Below are 14,145 nucleotides of genomic sequence, written 5' to 3'. Positions count from 1 at the left end.
TGCTGCCCAGGCCCACCTCTGCCCAGGTCCCTTGCCCAGGCCCACCCGTCTGCCCAGGTCCCCTGCCCAGGCCCAAGCCCCCCCCCCCCCCCCCCCCCCCCACGCCCGCCCAAGCCCAGGCGGCCGCATCCTCGAGCCCTCCCACCGGCCCCGCACCGAAAAAGGGAAAGGGCCGAGGACGCGCTGAGGGAAGAGGCAGGACCTAGGACTGAATGTTCGGGAGTGGGGGGCTCCAGGCCGAAAAGAAAAGGCTTCTTAAGGGCCCCACACCGGCACGGGCCGCCAGGGAGGCGACAGAGTCCCATCCCCAGCGGCGGCCGAGCCCCCCAGGGTCGCTGGCGGGAGGGCAAATCTCTGCCCGAGGCCGGCCGGGCTGGGGAACTGCCGACCGACGCCGTACCTGCGCTCCTCGACCTCCGCGTCTCTCTCGAGCTCCAGCAGGTCCAACTGCTTGGTCACGAAGCTCTCCACGGCCGCCGAGGCCATGGCCGCCGCCGGGCCCGGGCCCAGGGCCGCTGAGGTCCTGCTGCCGCGACAGGCGGAGTTCCCGGGCCGGAGCTGTGCGTCGACGCACAAGGTTCGCGCCGAGGCCGTTTCCGCTTCCGGCCGAAGCTGCGGGAAGATGGCGGCGGCCGTGACAGCCCGGGTCGTGACGGTCGCCTTCGCGGGGCTGGCGTCCGCGTGCAGCCGCAGCTGCCTGAGAGTGTCCGGGCCCGGAGCGGGTGAGACCAGGTGGCGGGGTGAGAAGAGGGAGCGGGGCGAACGGGGCGCGCGGGGCCGTGACTGCCTCGGTGCCTTCGGTGCTGACCGCTTTTTTCGGTGCGGTGAATGTAGTTCTCGCTTTGCAGTCGGGGAACCCGGGTTCGGATCCTGGTTCCGTTAGTTAGCGGCTTCGCTACTGACATCAGCTCTTGAGCTCGCTACAGTGCCTGTGTTGCCTGGGGAGCAAACTGAGGCTCGGTTCAGACAACTTAGGGGACTTGCCCGGGGTCACACGCAGGGAAGTGGGTCGCGAGGGATTCAGACGGCTCGGTACGGCTCGCAGGCCTGTGCTGGACCGTCGCTCCCAGGCTTCGAGCCGCTCGTTAGAACCCTCGCTGCCCTCCTCTGGGAAGTGGTGGTGAACGTCCTTGCCGGATCTTAACCCATTCAGTAAAAGCAGCAGCCGTATTTTTATTATTTTTTTTTTTAAAGATTTTATTTATTTGACACACAGAGAGAGAGACAGCGAGAGAGGGAACACAAGCAGGGGGAGTGGGAGAGGGAGAAGCAGGCTTCCCGCGGAGCAGGGAGCCCGATGCGGGGCTCGATCCCAGGACCCCAGCAGCCGTATTTTTATGAGGTTCAAAAAAGTTATGTTCGCCAGAAACACTGTATTTTTGCCTGAAATGATTGGAGTGTGTTGTTTGTGTGTGGGAGTGTTTAAGTATGTTTTAAAATTAAGTCTGATTGTATATTTGACAATATTAAAGAATCGTTCCCTTTTTAAGATGTGATAACAGTGCCTGTGTTATGTGTGTTTTTTAAGAATATTTATTTTTCATAGACGTATACTGACATCTTTACTGATTAAACAATGTGTCTGTGACTTACGTAAAAATAATCGCAAAGTTGGGCCAGAGGCAGTGTGAATCAAAAAACGTTGGTCGTGAGTTGTTAACTGTTGAGTCTGGGAACAGCTGCTCGAGGGCTCTGGGCTCACGGTTCTGTCCTCTTTACTTTCTTGTGCTTGACATTTTCCATTAGTAAAACTTGGATTTAAGTAGGGAGGGACGTTTTAACAAAAGCACTGGAAATTACTCCATTCTACCAACATAAAACCACCTCTGGAATGCTGTGTTCGATTCCAGGCTCCCACTTTAAGAAACACAGATAACAGGGAGTACAGAGAAGGCGACCAAAATGATAAGCGGATGGGACCTTGAAGAGTGAGAGAGGAAAACAGGATGGTAGACAGACCACAGTCCTCAGAGAGCTAAAGGATGACCCCATGGGAGAGGAGGGAGTGCATTTGTTCCTTCTGGGGTCCAGGGCTAAGGCAAGACCATAGCTGAGAGTTACAGGGAAGCAGATCAGGGGCAGAAACTTTCCAATTGAGCCTTTAACAGTGGGGTGGCTCCCAGGAGAGGTGCTGAGTCCCCCGTCAGGGCGTATTTCAACCAGGGCTTCATGTGCTGACTCAGCAGAGTGGACTTCATTCATTCACCCACCATTTATGGAGCATGTTTTTGCATCAGGAACTGATGGGGGAGGGGTGGAATACATCAGTAATAAATAATCCCTGCTTTTAACGGAGCTAGCATTGTGTGAGATGGGGAGGAGAAGCAGGCATGGCGGGGATCTGGAACCTTCGTAGGCTTTGAGATGCCTGTTAGACTTGCAAGTGGTGATAGCAAATAGACAACTGGATGGTCAAATCCAGGCTGCAGGTGTAAACCTGGGAGTCACCAGTGTAGACAGGATATTTAAATTCATTCCACTAGATGCAATCGGCAGAGGAATGATCATAGAGAAAGAAGAGAGAAGGCCGAAGGTCTAAACCCCAGGCACAGCGAGGTAGTAGAGGACAAACCAGCCCAAGACACCAATAATTGGGAACACCTGCTAACAGGTAGCTATAAAAGGGTGAATTTTATGGAATGTCACTTATAGCTCAATATAAAAAAAAAACATGCATCAGTAGATGCAAGAAATAGTTGACAGAATTCAACATCCATTCATAACAAAAACTCTCAAAAAAATAGATACAGAGGAAACTTTTTTTTCACTTAGTAGGCTCCACACCCAACGTGGGGCTCGAATTCACAACCCCGAGATCAAGGGCTGCATGCTCTACCAACTGAGCCAGCCAGGACCCCCACAAAGGAAACTTCAGTAACAGGACATCTCCGGAGATAAATGAATAAATAAACCCTTGACAGTTACTGAGTTGCTGTCCTCTGCTTTTCGCTCTTAAGCTCTGCATTTGATTACTGGGACCTTCGCTTGGTAGACGGTGATTGCCTTTGTCCCTTGGTGTATTAGTCATCTACTGCTGCACAACAAGTTACCCCAGAGCTTAGCAGCTTAAGATGACCAGCGTTTGTCATGCACAGCATTTACAGGAGCAGTTTAGCTGGGTGGTTCTGGCGCTCTTGTCAGCTGGGGCCGGGCTTTCTGTTTCCAAGCTCACCAGCTGGACCGTGGGCAGAAGGCCTCCGTTCCAGTCTTTTATAACTTAATCTGAGAAGTACTGTGCCCTTCCCTCTACCACATGCCGTTGCTCGCAGAAACCAGCTCCGTTGAGGAGGTGGGCTCCCCGGGCCATCTCAAAAGCACAGAACAGCATCTGAACCCGTTGGGCACTTGGCGGTCAAGGATCGGATCAGTGGGTGCGCGGTTCTGGTTTTAGGCCCTTTTCGACGGCATGAGAACACATCTCGACACACACAAGCAATAACTATAAGCGATGTTGGTCTAGCTTTGTTGACCTTGGTTTTCCCGGAGGTGCGTTGCGATCTGGGGCTCTAACTCGGGCACCAGCGGTAGTACTTGTGCATTTCGCTTTCTGAAGAGCAGTGGCATTTCTTGCCGGTAACGATCACTGTTTCTTGTTCCTTCAGCTTCCCTGGGGTCCGCTTCCCGAAGGTTCGGTTCACAGAGCACTTCAGTTCCACAAGGGTAATATATCAAAACGTGGGTTTGGGTGACTTGTCATTTGTAGGACTGTCTTTCTAAAGTCAAACTGGCATATGCGTGGGTTTTCGAGAACATCTAAATTTTCTCTTAATTTTTTGATAGTATTTTTTTAAAACCCTTGACATAAACGTAGATGGAACATCAAGCGTCCAAAAATAAATGTGCTTCTAGGCCTTATGCAGCCGATTTTATTAAGGAAAGCTTGTGGCTCCTAATTAGAGACTTCTAACTGGGAAAATGGAATCACAGGAAGGTTGGATCAGAATTTTTAGGAAGAACTTAAATATCATTTGGAAGAAAAAAATAAGTATCACTTGGAAGAGTTTATTTAGTATTAAAATATACTTACGGCAAAAAAAACTTTTTTTTAAAGATTTTGTTTATTTAAGGGGGGAGTGAGAAAGAGAGGAGAATCTCAAGCAGACTCCTCACTGAGCGCAGAGTCTGAATGTGGGGCTCACTCACGACCCTGAGATCATGACCTGAGCCGAAATCAAGAGTTAGACACTTAACGGACTGAGCCACCCAGGCGCCCCAGGGGAAAAAAACCTTTAATGTAAACTACAGAAAGTAAATTGGACAAAATCACACCCGCTGGTAGGAATATCCAGGAGCAATAGAGGGTGGCAGTTAAGAATTAGGAAGCTCCTGGGTCCTATCCTGGCCCCGCCCCTTGCAGCCCGGGGTCCCTGAGCTTTGTTTCCTCTTCTGCAAGATGGAAGTGGTGTTAGGATCTCTGTCAGTGGAGTTGTGTGTGCATTCAGTAAATTTCTACATTTAAAGAGCTTAGGACAGCGCCTGGCATACAGGGAGTTGTCGAGAGTACCGGCTGTTCCTGCATCACAGACTCAGAAGTGGGGAGATTCAGGGGGCTTTTATGTTTCTCAAAAGAGAAGTCAAAAAACAGAATCAGGTTATAGAGAGAGATCCTAAGGGGGAATGTCAGTTACTTTGGCTTATTCTTTCTCTTGCCCACGGAGTGCTGGGTTTCCGGCATCTGTTTTGCGGTCGGCAGCAGGGGACGGCCAGGCCCGGCCAGGAGGCCAGAGCTCCTACGTCAGACCCCGCTCCTCCTTGTGCATCAGAGGCCACTGCCTGGCCACAGAGCGAGCGTGTTTCCGGGTGCTCTGAGGAGCACAGCGGTCGAGCTGTTGCATTTCCCTGGCCAGTTGACGCCACAGTGCCCCGAGCCCCAGCGCGGAGAGCATTTGTTGTACACGCCCGTGGTGAGCACCCGCCGGCTGCCAGTAGAAGCACAGGGGCCTGGGCCCAGTTGCAGAAGCGGCCGCTCTTCCCCGTGAGCAGCCTTTTTTCCTCGCCGGAGCTCTGCTGCAGAAAGACTGAGGTCAGGAAAGGTTCCCTCTGTGGCAGCAAACAGCAACAGGAGCTTTAACACGGTTCTGAGTAATTGACTTCGATGTGGGCTCTCCTGAGCTCTCCCCTCTTCGTAGACCTCGGGAATTCGAGGCCAAACGAGATCAGCAAGTGGGAAAGACCCTGCCGCCTCCTGTCGCCCGTGGGCTCCCCTCCCTGCACAGCCGGCTCATCGGCTCCAGGCTGAGCAGGGGGCGGGGCAGACGCCTGGCTGCAGCACAGGACAGGCAGTGACGGCAGTGCCGTGGCCCCTGAGCACTGAGCGCGCCCCCACACTGCCCAGTCCTTCTGGGCACACCGTCCCTCCTGACCCTGCGCGACCCTGGAGGCAGGTGCTTTTTTAATTCCCATTTGCTCCATGAAAGAAACTGGAGCACAGAGTCGTGAGATGCTTGCCACGGTCGTGTTACTCTGGTGGCAGAGGTGGGGTTCAGATCCGGGCCTGGCTCCTGTCTGGCCGAGCGGGCACCTACCTGGTAGGAGTTAGAGGTCAGGGCAGACCGGCTTGGGGCAGAGCAGGGGAAGTGGTCCTGTTGTGGGAGCCCTGCTCGCAGAGCCCTGGAATGCCAGGGTGAGGCGCAAGAGCCCGGCGAGAGGCAGAGAACTTGCCTTTGGGTGGAGGAGGGGGGGGCAGCACTGCAGCCCACACCTCTGAGAGCCCGTGTGCCCCGAGGACGCTAAGAGGGGCCAGTCTCCTCGGGAGGTAGTTATTCCCAGGAGGGGCTCTTCTGGAATAAAATGGTTGGAATTCCTGTTTTGATTATTGAGTGATTAGTGGGTGTTTCTTGAAATACGCGGCCCACCTGAGAGGCTGCGCAGGAGCCCGTCCTTGGTCCCGCCAGGGGGCAGGTCTGTACCCAAGACTCACACATCGGCAGGGCAGTGACGGCCCCCCAGCCTGAGCACAGCCATTTCTTACAGACTCTGAACTGTCTTCCCACGGGCGTGCCGCACACATATAAACTGTGTTTTACAGATACGTTCCTAAAACATCGCTGAGTTCACCACCTTGGCCAGAAGCTGTCCTGCCAGACCCCGCTGAGGAGACCAGACACCATGCAGGTGACAGAGGCAGGAACTGGAGGGCGGTGGTCCCTCCTCCCCCCACCGAGGTGGTCCCCTGGCCACAGAACAGGATCTCATGTCTCCACGTGCCCTGAGACCCGGCACAGTGTGAACACTCAGGCTCATTTTTGCCACTTGACGCAAAAATATAAACCCTCGTTCGTTTCGCAAATGCTCCCAAGCACCCACCGTGGTCAAGGCAGGCGGTGTAAGCGGCGGGGGGGCCCTTGGTCCATCCCTGTCTCCCTGGTGTTGGTAGGAACGTGGGGCAGGGAAAGATTTCTCCACAGTCAGAAGAACCGGGGGTGCCGGTGCTGTCCCGGGAGTCGCAGAAATTGTCGGGGTGTCGGGACACGAGGAGGGACAACGTGGCCGGCCACCGTTGCCATGAGCGAGTGTGGGATCCTATTTCCCGCACAAGGCTGGAGATGCAGGTCAGCGCGGGGCATCTTCCAGTTTTAAAGTACTGTTTGAGATGCGGCGCAAGATTAACAGCATTCTGCCCCTTCTCCAGCCGCGGCTCCAGCCTGACTCTGCTTCCGAGGCAGGAACTGTGTGTTCCTCTCCAAACCCCCAGCCCCAGGCCAGGCCGGCTGGGTCAGGGCTCATAGACGCTGATCAGACAGTGAACGGGGCAGGAGAGAGGGGACCATGAGCTGAGGTGAGGCCGTGGCAGCCCAGGGCTGTGTGCAAGCCCAGAGGCTTGCAAGTAGTTCTAGCACCAGGGGGTGTAATTCTAGCTTTTCCTGGTTTGCGGAAAGGCCTCTCCTCTCGCTTTGCCAGTCCTCTGGCTTTTTCTTAATAAAGACTGGGAATCCCACAGGGTGAAGGTGTTTCCACCCCAGAGTCAGAGAGATGGAGCCAGGCACGCGGAGTGCTCAGGCCAGAGAATCCCGGGCGGCCATGGGGCATTCCATGAGGTCTGGGGGACGCATGTCTCTAGAAGCCCCCCATGCAGACGAGCCCAGGCTCCTGGGAATGGCAGGCCGAGCGCTGGCCGTGGGGAGGGGCGCGGCCTTCAGCAGCAGGTGACCTCACCAGGGGTGCCATCTGTCACATCACCTGATGTCCCTGCTGCTGCTGGAGCTTCCTGTCCCGCTGAGGGAGAGCAGGGCGCACACGGCCTCGTATCACTGTCGCTGCGGGCCTGGGCCGTGTGGGGCGGCGCGGCTGCCATGCCCGGTGTGAGCAGCGGACTGGGCCGCCGCCTGTTCTGTTTTCTGCCCCGCAGAGGTCGTGGGGAGGGTGAACGAGCTGATTGCCACGGGCCGGTACGGCCGACTCTTCGCTGTGGTGCACTTCGCCAGCCACCAGTGGAAGGTGACCTCTGAGGACCTGATTCTAATTGACAACGAATTAGACGTTGGGTGTGGAGAGAGGATACGGCTGGAGAAGGTGAGACTGGCCGTGCCTGTGCACCTGGGGGCGCCGTCACCAAACATGCCCTCCTGCCCCCAGCTTCATCCCTGGGGAGGCTTTCTTGGGTCGGCAGGCGAAGGCAAGCAGAGCCGAGGGTCGGGGAGCGCGGGTGTCCCCCCGGGTGTGGCGGCCCCGCCAGCTGCCCCCCTCCCTCAGGAGACTTCTCGGAGCTGCTCATGTGTGCTGAGTGGTCTCACGTCTCAGGAACATTCTCCCGTAGGAAGGAATGAACACCCCAGTTACAGGCGGAGGGCTTTCCGCGTATTTACGGAGACAGGGTCTCGGCGGGAGCGCTGCTCTGGCCTTGGCTTTGCGGGCTGCTTTCAGAGAGGCGGGTCTCAGAGGCGTCTCCCTGGGGCTGACGTGCTTCCCCGCCATCCTGCACTGCTCGGCTACGTATTTGGCCTCGCGTGTCTACCCATCACTTACGATTCTGTTGGCTGCTGTGGGCGGCCTTCTTTGTTTTTTTCTTACTCTGTTTATAAAAGTATATAAAATCTAAGTTTTCAGGGGCGCCTGGGTGGCGCGGTCAGTTGAGCGTCCACCTCTTGGTTTCGGCTCAGGTCATGGTCTCAGGGTCGTGGCATCGAGCCCCGCCTCAGGCTCCGAGCTTGACGCAGGGTCTGCTTGGGACTCTCTCTCCCTCTCCCTTCATGCACTCGCTCGAGCGTGTGCTCTCTCTCTCTCTCTCTCTCTCTCTCAAATAAATAAATCCTAAAATGTATGTCTGTATACGTGTAAGTTTTCTATAATAGTTTTCTATATTCCTCCTTCTTTTGTGATTGCAGAGTTTACACCAAGGGGAGCATTAAACTCTGTCTCTAAGACGTATTCTCACAGCCTGTGGTCTAAGCTCAGAGCTGAGCTAATCAACCGTATCGCCATCAGCAGCCGGCCTTGCTCACTTCTTAATGACACGGGGGCTCTGTCGTGAGCCCCTGAGCAAGGGCACGTTTGCTCCATAATGTCTGAGATAAGTAGGAGGCTTTAGGAGTGTATCTGAGAAGATTTCTAAAAGACCTTTTTTTTTTTTAAGTTTATTTGCTTTTTTTAGTAATCCCTACACCCAATGTGGGGCTCGAACTCACGACCCCAAGATCAAGAGTCATGCGTTTGCGTTCCACCAACTGAGCCAGCAGGCGCCCCCTAAAAAGACATTGTTTTGAAACATTTCACATTAACGAAAATATTATAGAAAGCACCACCTAATGCAGATTGGTTTTCCTCACTTAGGAAATTCAGTAGCAGAGAACGTGTCAACCTGAAAGTAACTGTAGGATAGCATTTTGATTATTTGTCATCGTCAAACATACAGAGTCCATTGATGTTGTTATAAAATACACTTTGTCTTTAAATATTTAAGTTTTATACAATCAGGTATTTTTTTTTAAGATTTTATTTTTTATTTGAGAGAGATAGCATGAGAGGGGGGAGGGTCAGAGGGAGGATCAGACTCCCCGCTGAGCAGGGAGCCTGATGCGGGGCTCGATCTCAGAACCCTGAGATCATGACCTGAGCCGAAGGCAGACACCTAACCGACTGAGCCAGCCAGGCATCCCTGGTCAGGTATTTTTCTTATCAGTAAAACTTAAGATGGTCTTCAACATCTACTAAAAATACCACTGCCCTCGCAATGCAAAGATGTCTTCATTTGAGGCCACGCTTGGCCACACTGAGGACAGTTTCTGGAACGTCCACATGGAATTTCCTAGGCTTTAAAAAAACACACTTGAGGGCGCCTGGGTGGCTCAGTCGTTAAGCGTCTGCCTTCAGCTCAGGTCATGGTCCCAGGGTCCTGGGATCGAGTCCCACATCGGGCTCCCTGTTCAGCGGGAAGCCTGCTTCTCCCACTCCCCCTGCTTGTGTTCCCTCTCTCGCTCTCTCTCTCTCTCTATCAAATAAATAAAATCTTTAAAAAAAAAACAAAAAAAACACACACTTGAACCTATATCTTAGCGGGATTAGCAGTTATGAACTGCCTCAAAAGACACCACAGTGTGATTTTTCCCTGTGTATGTTATAACTTTCAATAAAAAGTTAAAAAAAGAAAGCCACCGTTGTTTGCACAGGATGGTTGACACTGTTCTCTGGATGCGCCATCACCGCGCCAAGTGCTCAGGGACAGTGGTCCTGGCTCTGCCGTTGGGCCCGCACAGGAGGAACCCCAGGAGCTGCGGCACAGTAGCCCGGGGCCGGCCTGCATCCCCACCGGTTCGAGCCCCAGGAACGGCTGGGAAGGTGGCCGGTATTTTCCTCATGCTCCAGAGTCTGCGCCGCTGACTGTCCCGTCACTTGTTGGTAACGCGTCCGTTCCGTTCGCAGGTCCTGCTGGTTGGAGCGGACAACTTCACGTTACTTGGCAAGCCGCTCCTTGGGTAAGGCGCTCGCTCACACTGGGCTTTGTCTAGGACCCACGCGGGCTGCATGGGAGGCCAGGCAGAGGACACCTGGGCCAAACCAGTATTAGTAATAATTCTGTTACTAATTATTACAGTGGAGGCTTGTAAGATTTGTTGACAGACTACCCTGTTCTTTTTTTCTGTTTTTAAGTAAACACTACCCCCCACATGGGGCTTGAACTCACAACCCCAAGATCAAGAGTTGTGTGCTCTTCCAACTGAGACAGCCAGGTGCCCCTGTGCTGTTCTTTTTTATTATTAAATTACAGTTCACATACAATATCATATCCATTCTCTACCTTACCAAGTGCAGACCTCCACAGGCCTAGTCACCCTCTGTCACCTCCCAAAGTGATTACAGTCTTATCGACCAGACTCCCTGTGCAAAGTCACTTCATAACTAGAACTTGATCCCCGTCCCCCCAGCCTTCTCCCCTTCCTTCTACACTGTTCTTGATCATGCTTCTTGGTGATTTTCAAAATATCTGCAGGGAGGGGCGCCTGGGTGGCTCAGTCGTTAAGCGTCTGCCTTCGGCTCAGGTCATGATCCCAGGGTCCTGGGATCGAGCCCCACATAGGGCTCCCTGCTCAGCGGGAAGCCTGCTTCTCCCTCTCCCCCTCCCCCTGCTTGTGTTCCCTCTCTCGCTGTGCTCGCTCTGTCAAATAAATAAAATCTTTAAGAAATATGTATATATATATCTGCAGGGAGGACATACTACTTTTATAATCAGCAAGAAAGAAAGTAAAAGTTTGTTTGGAAATTCTTACATAAAGCATTAGTAAGATTGAAAAATAAGAAGGTATATCATTGATTATCTTTCTCCCTTCTAGAAAAGATCTCGTTCGGGTAGAAGCCACAGTCATTGAAAAGACAGAATCATGGCCAAAAATCAATATGAGATTTCAGAAAAGGAAAAACTACAAGAGGAAAAAAGGTAAGTTAGAGAAAGTGTGGCAGGCGCCGTGTCCCCGCCCTGCTTCATCCGCTGGTCCTGCGGCTACTGGGGGCCTGGGGCCACAGACGCCTGGGAGAGAGCTCTGCTCCGGTCCCCTGGGTCTGATGGGGAGGGGCAGATGGAGGTCACTCTTAACCAGGCCAAGGGTGCGGAGGGAGAGGGCCCCGGGAGCCTCCGGTGCTGCCCCCGGGCTGCGGCTCAGCCGGTCGTTGCGGCAAGGCAGACATTCGCCTTCACTGCAAGCCGACGCAGCGTGCCCCAGGAGACACGGCCGGGGACACCAGAGGCGGCTCTCACGTCCCGCACAAAGACTGGACAAAGAAAGGGACGTGATGTGGGGTCCTCTCAGCAGAACGTGGCTCAGCAGCACGCGCTAAGTGAACTGCCCCTCTACACGGGAACGGGAACGAATCTTCGATTCTAGTGGGGCCCGAGCAACACCCGACCTTGTGCCTTTGGGTACATATATCCGTCCGCACACATTTACACGCATGCGTGTGTGATGGAACACGGGAAGGGGAGGAGAGGGAGCCCATCTGCAGAGTCTCCAGGGGAGCAGGGAGGCTGGAGGATCGGGGGGCTGTTGGTTGATAGAGAATGCCAAAAATCAATATGAGATTTCAAAGGGGGAGCCAGGGGTGCCTGGGGGGCGGCGGGATGAGGAGCGTGGGCTTCGGCGCGCCGGCGATGGGATGCCTCAGACAGGAGGGCCCTCCTCCCAGCTCGGTCAGGGCGAAGGGCCGGGCAGCAGTGTGGCTTGGTGATGAAGTGAGCGTCCATCTGCGGGCCTCGCTGCTGGGCAGGGGTCTGCTGGGGACCGCGCGGGGGTCGGTTTGCAGGTGGGAAGGGGTGAAGGTGGGGTCAGGAGTCAGGCGAAGAAACAAAGCCTGCCGTGGACGAGCGTAGCTGCATGACGCGGTTCTGGAGGCAAGGTGGGCGCGGACCAGGGGCAGCGACCACCTGAGCCGCATGGGGAGGGGGTGGCCCCGGCGCGGTCTCAGGAGACCCGGAGTGGAGCTGCGGGAGCAGCAGTGAGTCTGGGGGCGACTTCACAGCAGAGGCCTCACCCGTGGGTGCCCCCGTGGGGGCTCAGGACCCATGTGTGAGGGAGCAGAGGGCCCTGGGGTGGGCTCAGCAGCCAGTTAGCAGGAAGAGGAAAAGAAGCTTCGTTCGGTGGCATTCTGGTGCCCACTGCAGGGGTGTCAGAGCAGTGTGTGGTGCGAGGGGTCGGGAAGGTGAGGGCATTTCCTGGGTAAGGGCAGGAGCCCCGGGTTTCCCTGCCCAGCCTCCTGGGGTAGGGGCGGGCTCCGCACATCCAGGATGGAGGGCCTCGGGGCGCATGGGGTCACAGGAGGCCCCCATCAGCTATCACTGCGCACTTTCTGCCCTTCCACCGCGGAGGGGCGCCCAGCCCAGGCCTGGCCTGCGCTCTCTCCACTCTTCTTGTCCCCCACATGTTACCCTTCTTTGTTCTAATCCTCGGCCCCCCACCTCTGCCCGGGTAATCCACGAGCAGGAACAGGACCATCCCTGCAGGAGCCTCCCCTGGAAGTCACCTTGTGGGGGCTCCTCAAGGCTGGGACCCGCAGGCTGGGTCATCCTGTCTTGGGAAACGTAGCACGCACAGTCCCTGGTCACCACCGTAACTGCTGCCCTGAACTGCCGGTGGCGCGGAGTTATTAAAATACCCCGACACAGGGCGCCTGGGTGGCTCAGTCGTTAAGCGTCTGCCTTCGGCTCAGGTCATGGTCCCAGGGTCCTGGGATCGAGCCCCGCATCGGGCTCCCTGCTCCGCGGGAAGCCTGCTTCTCCCTCTCCCACTCGCCCTGCTTGTGTTCCCTCTCTCGCGGTCTCTTTGTCAAATAAATAAATAAAATCTTCAAAAAAAATAAATATAAAATAAAATAAAATACTCCGACACAGTAGGCTGGCTTTCCCTCAGGTCAGGTCCGTAGGAGCCTCTCCGCCACCCTGTGCCACCTCCAGGCAGCCTCGGGTTCAGCCATTCGGGGCCGTCCACCCCCAAGCAGCCCACAGGCCTCACGGCACACGGGGGGAAGAAGGGCCAGGCCAGGCTGCTCCTGACCTCCGAGCCCCCGGGACTTACAGCCGCTGCTGCTTCCGCCGGGGCTCACAGAGCGCGAGGGGGAGGCAGGCAGCGCCCCCCATGAAGCCCTCATGGCACGGGGCCGGCAGGGCCCTCCACCTGGGGAGGGCTGGTGCCAGGCCGACTCCCCGTGGAAAGAGCAGGTCGTCCGGTGACAGGGTCTCACCGTAGCCCACGAACATCAGATGTGGCCAAGCTGTGACCCTGTTCTCTCTCTTCCAGTTATTGTGAACCCACAGACTGTCCTCCGGGTAAACACCATCGAGATCGCTCCACGTTTGTGCTGATTGTGAAGCTCATGTTTACAGAATATAAAAATAAACTATTTTCTGGAGGCCGTGTTTCTGAGTTATGATATAAAAAGCTTTGCGTTCCCATGACAGATTGTTCTAACTTGAGCACCATGTCTGTGAGCTTAGTTTTGTCAGCAACAGCCTCCCTGAGCCAGAGAAGCCTGGAATTTGGGAAGAATGACAAGCACGGCCGTCCCAAGCTGCAGACTTGAGGCTTGTTTAGGAGACAAGGTTGTGTTCTTGGCTGCCCTCCACCCCACCGAAGGCGGCAGGGCCCAGGGGCGTGGTGTGGGGGCGCAGCTGGGACCCGGGAGCTAACGCCAAGAGAGACACGATCTGGATTCTGCTTCTGGCAAGGTGGACAAAGCCTGAGCAAACCCCATCTCTTGAGTGTACCTGTTGCTAGTGATTTGCTCTTTTAAGGAGCTGGGATTCAAACCAGTCTGGGCCCAGAGTCCTTGCTCTTGGTCCAGCAGGGAAGGAGGGTCGCGGTGCAGGGGCTGGTGCTGTGACCACGGGCAGCACAGGCAGGACGGGGAAGGATGGGCAGCGGGGGGGCAGCGGGGGTGGAGAGCCGGGGCTGCGTGATGTTCGGGGAACTGGGTGTGAAGGGACAGTAGCAGAGACAGCAGAGGCATTGTGGAGTGGATCCTAAAGGCAGCCACCTGTCCCGGGAGGCTTTGGGGCTGCCCAGATCTGTGTGGGGTCAGTCAGGCAAGGAGGGACAACAGGTCCTGAGCCCTGAGGTCAGGGAACGGGCAGCGGGTGGGGACGAGGGGCTCTCTGACTGCAAGGCCCTCCGAGCTGTGTCATTCCTAGAGGTAGGGCCTTCCTCCCAGAGAATAGTTAGGGCT

General features: G+C 55.4%; 2 protein-coding genes across 4 annotated transcripts in view; one reads left to right on the top strand and one right to left on the bottom strand.

Annotated features, from left to right (window-relative positions):
- IGHMBP2 (immunoglobulin mu DNA binding protein 2) overlaps positions 1–558 on the bottom strand; it is a 26,046-nt gene extending 25,488 nt beyond the window's left edge. For all 3 annotated transcript variants that reach the window (XM_032414537.1, XM_032414538.1, XM_032414539.1), the window contains exon 1: positions 401–558. In XM_032414537.1, coding sequence (XP_032270428.1) covers positions 401–486 — 86 coding nt within the window. In that variant the 5' untranslated portion in view covers positions 487–558. The remainder of the gene's footprint in view (positions 1–400) is intronic.
- Positions 559–602: 44 nt separating this feature from the next.
- Positions 603–13,332, top strand: MRPL21 (mitochondrial ribosomal protein L21). Its single transcript, XM_032414919.1, has 7 exons — positions 603–722; positions 3,603–3,660; positions 6,029–6,114; positions 7,349–7,512; positions 9,859–9,911; positions 10,767–10,870; positions 13,221–13,332. Exons 1-7 carry the CDS (start codon positions 623–625, stop codon positions 13,283–13,285), a joined length of 630 nt encoding a protein of 209 aa, XP_032270810.1. The 5' UTR covers positions 603–622; the 3' UTR covers positions 13,286–13,332.
- The last annotated feature ends 813 nt before the right edge of the window (positions 13,333–14,145 follow it).

Source organism: Phoca vitulina, unplaced genomic scaffold (genome assembly GCF_004348235.1).
Source record: "Phoca vitulina isolate PV1807 unplaced genomic scaffold, GSC_HSeal_1.0 scaffold16, whole genome shotgun sequence".
In the NCBI taxonomy this organism is placed as follows: domain Eukaryota; kingdom Metazoa; phylum Chordata; class Mammalia; order Carnivora; family Phocidae; genus Phoca; species Phoca vitulina.
The sequence above is the reverse complement of the archived record's forward strand: the minus strand, read 5'-3'. Positions and strand labels throughout refer to the sequence as shown.

What these genes read in the sequence shown, in the direction of transcription:
- MRPL21 (XM_032414919.1), top strand. Translation starts at nt 623, where the DNA reads ATGGCGGCGGCCGTGACAGCCCGGGTCGTGACGGTCGCCTTCGCGGGG. An exon ending in AGAGGATACGGCTGGAGAAG is followed by an intron (nt 7,513 to 9,858) that starts GTGAGACTGGCC and finishes TTCCGTTCGCAG; the next exon opens with GTCCTGCTGGTTGGAGCGGA. An exon ending in AAACTACAAGAGGAAAAAAG is followed by an intron (nt 10,871 to 13,220) that starts GTAAGTTAGAGA and finishes TCTCTCTTCCAG; the next exon opens with TTATTGTGAACCCACAGACT.